Below are 6,744 nucleotides of genomic sequence, written 5' to 3' on the forward strand. Positions count from 1 at the left end.
CTGGTTCAGTCACACCTGGTTCAGTCACACCTGGTTCAGTCACACCTGGTTCAGTCACACACACCTGATTCAGTCAGGTGTGTGTGACTGACTGAATCAGTGATTGAACCAGGTGTGGTTCAATCACACCTGGTTCAATCACACCTGGTTCAGTCACACACCAGAACCACTTATAATTCCTGTATCATGTAGTTTATTGTTTGCAATAATTCAGTATATTCTGTATTTCCAGGCATGCAGGTGGACGCTATCTCTCCATGTCTTCTTCTCGGAATCGGATATTTGACGACGTTTAGCGTCTCGGCTGCAGCTCCCCTCCTACCATGCATGCTACTGACCAGCGCGCCGTCTGACCTCTGACCTCTGAGGTCAGCAATCTGAAGGATTTTCTGATCATTTATGAATGATGAAGCTGTTTTCCTCCTGAGCTGCTACAGCAGCTCCACATCCATCCATCACTGATGAAGGTCACGTTATACTTTATTTATATTTAATTTTGTCCCCCATGTTGGTGTTGTTGGTTAATTTCGTAGTGAAATCCTGAATGATTATAAATAATTTGCACTCACCTGAAATGTCTGAACTGCTGATGGAACCACTGTGCTTGTCAATTAAACAGTAACTGGAAGGGTTTTGTTGTTTTAATGTGTAAAAACTAAAGTTTTGAGGCATTTAAAGAACACCAGTGTTTCTGCTGGTTTCAATAATTTATCAGTTCATAATCAATCGCTCTCCTCACTGGCAGTTTCTTCCATTCATCTCACCTGAAATTCAGGTCAAACTGAAACTTGGCGCTGATTTCAGAAGTCTGTACACCTGGTCAACTCTAAAAACGGAGTTTTATTTCGGTTTCACTGCTTTGTTCGTTCGTTTGTAACCTGGGAATAAAACGGGCCGATCACTCGACCCTGAGGGACTCCAGGCTCTACACATGAAGTCACTGCAGAATAACAATAACTGATTTCACATCACCTGACTTCTGCTTCAGGAATAACAAACAGAACGATGCTGATGAAGGATGACGGTCATCACTGTTGTGTATAAATGTGTATATGATGTTTTTGTATTCTCTGGGTTAGTTGATCATGTGACTTTGTATTTACGGCTCCAGCTCCTGGTTTTGCTGCTCCTGGTGATGTGAAGTCTGGAGACTTTCTCTGGTCTCTGAAGGTTCAGTTGTAGAAATGTTCAGTTTCCTCTGCTAACCGTGTTCTGTCTGAAAATAAAAACTGGTTCATGCTGAAACACGCAGCAGTTCTCCTGTCCTATGAATGAATGAATGAATCAAAGTCCCTCCATCAGCATTTAAACTCTTTAGGAGACCCTGGGGATTGATCCGTCGGTCCACCGTCTTTCACTAACCACACTTTGGTCCAGTTTGCTTTAATCCAGCTCCAGTCCTGTTCCATTGGTGAGGTGTGACCTCTAACTGACCTCTGACCTCTGGTCCTCCAAACCTCGGTCTGAGTTCGGTTGAAGTGAACGCCAAGTGGACCAGAGACCGCTCCAAAAGCAGGAAGTGGACTACAGAGCAGGGCATTCTGGGTAAATACAACCAAAGCTAACGTGCTAGCCTACCGCTAGCAGCAGAAATGACTCCTGGTCTTTAGCCTAAAGAGAAATCCTCCAACCGCTAAAATCTGCTGCCTCCATCTTGTTTCCATCTGGTGAAGAAGGAAGTTGCTCTCAGCGTCTTCAGAGGTTTTTGTGTCGTTTCCTTCAGTGGTTCTTGGTGCAGCGCCCCCACAGGCCAGGAGGGGAACAGGTTGGTCAGAGGGTTTGGTTGGTTTGATGCAGATTTCATCAGAAACGTCTCGGTTGACTGAAATCTGCCTGTGCTGTGACTCATTCTGGGCTACGATAACTTGTACAGGATGAACGTCACGTTAGGAAGGTGTTAAAATGTTTGGTCATGTTCTCCGTTCAGATGAAACGTTTTCTAACAGGGATGAGCTCATGAAACAAGAAGGAGAACTACTTCCTGTTTGAACCTTGATGGTCTGCAGAGGCGTGGCGGCCCTCAGGTCAGTGAGGTCCTGGTCCAGAGTCCTGAGTTTCTGTGGGATTCGGGTCTGTAGGACGGTTCGGACCTCCGTTATGGACCCACTGAGCTGAGAAACAAACACATGTAGGTTTGGTCAAAGACTGATGAAGAGATTCAGATTTAATGAACTGAGAGCGAGACACTAAATGTCTGGTGAGAAACTTTGACTAGGCCCTTCTTTAAATGTGAGCAGTAGAAGTGGTGCTGCATGAGGTGGAAACAGAAGATGCTGAAACTTCCTGTCTGTGAAGCTGCAGCGTTCAGGCTGCGTGTTTCAGATCTCAGCTGCTCATCTGATAACCTGAAGTCAATCTGCATAGCTGTTGTCTCCAGACACTTTTCTGCTGTCAGTCATGCGTGTTTCTGAACAATGCAGCTTCTCACGCTACGGTGCAGCCGCCGCGTTTCACAGCTGTCTGGGTTTGGGTCTTCGTTTGTGTTTATGTATGTTAGAAACTTCTTTCCATATTCTCTTCATTCTCTGTGTTCAGTTTCTCTCTAAGTATGAATATTTCCTCCATTCATGTAGTTTTATCAGTTCCAGGCCTTGTTTGGTACTTTGAGTCTCAGATTGTGTCTCTTTGTGTTCGTTGGTCTCCTTCCCAGTTTATCATCTTATTTATAAATGTTAATAAGCACATCTCTCAATGAATCCTCATAACTTCATGTATTTTATCCCATGTCACATGAAGTGTGCTTTCAGTAAAATTCACTCTGCAAAGACAAACACTGAATATTACCAAGAATCGATGTCTAGTTTGTAGTGCAAATATCTTTAACACTTTAAGACAAAAGTAACTTTTTAGCAAGATATAGGAGATTGTTTTAATCGTTCTGAATGTTCCTTAATATTGATATTCACTAATCCCACCGGCAGATTATTTCACTTACTTCACATTTTCCCCACATAATAAATCATCTGCCAGTGAAACTGGAGCTTTTTATTAATACTAAAAAATTATTTACTTAAAAGAAGCTGATATCAGAAAGTTACATGTAAGTTAGTTTTGCCTTAATTCATGTGTTTCTCCTAGAAACTAGACAGAAATCCCTGGTAAGACTGTATTTCTGCAGAGTGGTCAGGGATTCAGTAGAGTAACTGAATAGAAATATATTCAGTTATATATATAAATATAAATATATTTATATATAAATATATTTATATTGTCACACCCAGCTCGAAGGCGAGGACAAAAAGGGAGACAGACGAGTGGATCTATAGAAACAATAATTTATTTGATAACAGAAATACGCTCTGTGAGATCAGGCCGGCCAGTCAGAGAGAAGTGTGGACCAATGCTGCTCGTTCCGGCCTGGTCCGGAGGGCAAACAAGCAGACAGTGACTGACTAGACGTCCACTTTTATCATCTACCGGTGTGTGCAATTAACAGCCCATCTACCTGCTTCCTGGAAAAAAAACAAGAACAAACATGTAGAGGACTAGAGACACCTACTGGACAGGAGGGGATCGTCACAATATATAAATATATTTATGCCTTGATCCCTCTGGCTTTGGGCCCACAGTTCAATAAGTAGCTGAGAAACACTTTGCTCAATTGAAACTTTCTTTTTCAAAGATAATTTTCTGGTCTGACGGGTTTATCTGATCAGATAGTTCGGTAAGGTGCAGCTGTGTGTGAGGAACGCTCCCCAGCCGAGTATAAAAGCTGTGCAGCTCCTCCTCTGCCCAGACGGCTGCATGTGAAGCTCCGTCTCTGCAGCGGCAGCAGCATCAAGGTAAGATCAGGCTCTGCCGGCTGGACTCACATTAATCCCCATCGATCTTCTTCTAAACCTGTTTTTGTTTCTACAGATGTTTGCAAAAAAGGCTCAGTCAATTCTCAACTGTTTGGGGGCTGAGAAAGATCTCGTCCATAACGCGAATCTGAATGAACAAGTTGAGTTGTTGAGTCTGGTTAAGATCCATAAACCTCTATTAAGACAAACCATAAAGTACACGTTTATGGAGCAGACGATCCTGGATGTCCTGACTGACGCTGAAATCAACCCTGCAGGTCTGAGTTCCTCAACGTTTCTCTGCTTCTGAACATGTGACTGAACGTCTGACACCAACCTGTGTTCCTTCCAGATCTAGTGAGGAAAGACATCACCATCCTGGTGAATGTCACCTCTTACACTGAAAATACCAAAGACAACTCGGCCGGTGTTCTAGCTGACAGAGGTGTCTCCGGTAATTCGACCTCTCAGGACTCGGCGACGTCCTTCACTGTGAAGAAAGACGTAGTGGACTTGAAAAAGCTGAAAACATTGTTGGCCAAGAAAGACGAGCCGGTGACAAAGCGGTAAAGACGACTGATGGAGGCCTGATGACCTTTGCTGCAGATCTTCACCTTTTCCTGTCTGACAGCTGTTAAAAAAAGGCCACTAAGGCCGATGAAACCTTCAAAAATGTCCAAAAAGTAGAACTTCCTGTCTGCTTAGTGAACTGAGAAGCTCGTTAGCCGGAAATATCTACTGATTCTGATTCATTTCTTGTTTCTTCAGGACGGTAAAGAAAGAGTTTCAGGAAGATTTAAAGATACGGAACATGGAGAAACTGGCGTTTGTTCACCAGATCTTCTACAACTCGTCCTCTGTGACGCTTCGCAGCAAAGCTTCAGGGAACGACTCCGTAAAGTCCCTCTCTGTCACGGCCAAGGTCATTAGATTCTGATCGGATGTCTCATTGTTCTAACATTTTCTTAAATGTAAATTTGGAGCGTTTTCGGCTGAATCTGCTGCGTTCTCATGTTTCAGAAAGTCAGGAAAGAGGAAACTCAGTTCACTGTGCCCACAGACTGCACCTTGGCTTTCGGGCTAATGGAGGTGATGGTGCACACCGATGAACATGGAACAATAATTGGTAAAATAACTAACTTACTGGTCTGTTGGTGTTTGAACTGCAAAATTATAGGAAGCAGTAAAAACATGCATCACAAAATGCAAAATTCCTGGATCTCATGAATCCTCTGTTTACAGGATTAAACAAAAGCAATAAAAATATTATACAATCATATTTTACTGCATCTGTTGCAGAAATCCCTTCCAGAACCAGGATTGAGAGCCGAATCTACAAGACTGGACCGCGGTTCTTCCCGGCTCGGTTCCCAGTAATGTGAGTTTTAAAGCAAAACGTTTCCTTTTTTTTATTTTTTTCTCCTATTTCAGTTTAATCAATCTGCAGTTTTTCTTCATAAATCTTTACGTACAAAAATCCCCCCAAAATTAAAAAATGTTTGTTCTGTTTCAGTAAATTAAGGAAAGAAAAAAAGAGGAAGGAGGAAAATAAAGCAAAGCATGAAGTGATTTCTGATAGATGACAGCAGAAAAGATCCAGAAAAAACATCCAGATTTCTTCAGAAATCAAAGCGAGACTCAGTTCAATTCATCAAGTCAAACTTCTTTATTCTTTAATTTAAAACATCGGTTGGGCAGTATTTCAGATATTTAAAACAATAATAATTGGTATGGACTATATTGTAATATGTTTGTGCTGCTGTAAAGGTTCTGGGTTGTTCTCTGTTTCTTCTTCTGTGTTGGGAACTGGAAGAACCAAACATCCAGCGCCCCCTGGAGGAGGATGAGAGAAAGATGAAGATAATTGAGTTTAATCAGTGATAATAAACATTTTCCTCACTTTATCTGTGTCACATTAGAAAGTCAGATCTTTACTGCCACTCTTTTATTGCTTCTTGTAAATGATTGTCAGTATCTGTGAGAAATAAAGTTTAATAAAAAAATGATTTATCATAAATTTGAATGTTTTTCCGTCATGTTGTCCTGCAGCTCATCTCTACATTTCCACTAATGAAACCTGCGCAGAAAACAAGCAGCTTAATGTGAATAAAAACCTTGTGACGTTTTAACGGTTGTGTTCTCCTTCAGAGGGTTAGGTTGGTCTGCCCTCCTCTGAGGGCAGACCAACCTGAATTATTCCTGTTAGAAATCCTGTCACAATAACTGAGATCCGACAGATCCCCCCTCCCTTCACTGAAAGAATTAACGGTGAGATAATATCTCAGTGCTGCTAATTAGTAAGTATTGAGTCGTTTTGTTGTGTGTGAATCTTGTGTAAAATGAGCAGGAGGCTGTAAAATCACATAAAGGGGAAGTGCAGGAGCCTCGGAGCAGGAAGTGACCAATCAGAGGCCAGGAGAGTTTCCTGACAATCGGAAGTTTTATTCTTTACAGGTCAATGTAGAATACTCACGTTAACGTTCATTGAGATTCTTCCTTTCTTAAAGGTTATAAGTGTTTTATGAGGAGATTAGTTAGGAAGATGAAACTCCAGGATGGAGACAAGACAAGAAATCAGGATTAAATAATTCCAGATTAGATGGTTTTAGAATAACTTGAGGGTTTTAGGATTGTTTCAGGTTTGAATAATGGTTAGTTTATCAGAGTAATGAGACAAAACTGGTAGATTTAACAGGGACAGTTATCTCCAGGCCCTTTCAGACAGTCTAGTGTGTTGAACCAGTTCAGGGTTTCAGAAGTCGACCTGAAACTAGTAAAACAAGGAAACATCTGAAACCAACAAGAAAATCCTTCGTACAGGTCAGGAAGGTTTGCAGCAAACAAACGCTGTCAGCGTTGGTCTCTGGTAGGGATCTGTGGTAGGGATCTGTGGTAGGGATCTGTGGTAGGGATCTGTGGTAGGGATCTGTGGTGGGGATCTGTGGTAGGGATCTTTGGTAGG

General features: G+C 42.0%; 1 protein-coding gene across 1 annotated transcript in view; it reads left to right on the forward strand.

Annotated features, from left to right (window-relative positions):
• The window catches only part of lmbrd2b (LMBR1 domain containing 2b), a 26,376-nt gene extending 25,491 nt beyond the window's left edge, over positions 1–885 (forward strand). Inside the window, exon 18 of the mRNA XM_015014400.1 lies at positions 233–885. Coding sequence (XP_014869886.1) covers positions 233–296 — 64 coding nt within the window. The 3' untranslated portion in view covers positions 297–885. The remainder of the gene's footprint in view (positions 1–232) is intronic.
• The last annotated feature ends 5,859 nt before the right edge of the window (positions 886–6,744 follow it).

Source organism: Poecilia latipinna, unplaced genomic scaffold (assembly GCF_001443285.1).
Source record: "Poecilia latipinna isolate Pla-1442-1.1 unplaced genomic scaffold, P_latipinna-1.0 Scaffold1812, whole genome shotgun sequence".
Classification (NCBI taxonomy): domain Eukaryota; kingdom Metazoa; phylum Chordata; class Actinopteri; order Cyprinodontiformes; family Poeciliidae; genus Poecilia; species Poecilia latipinna.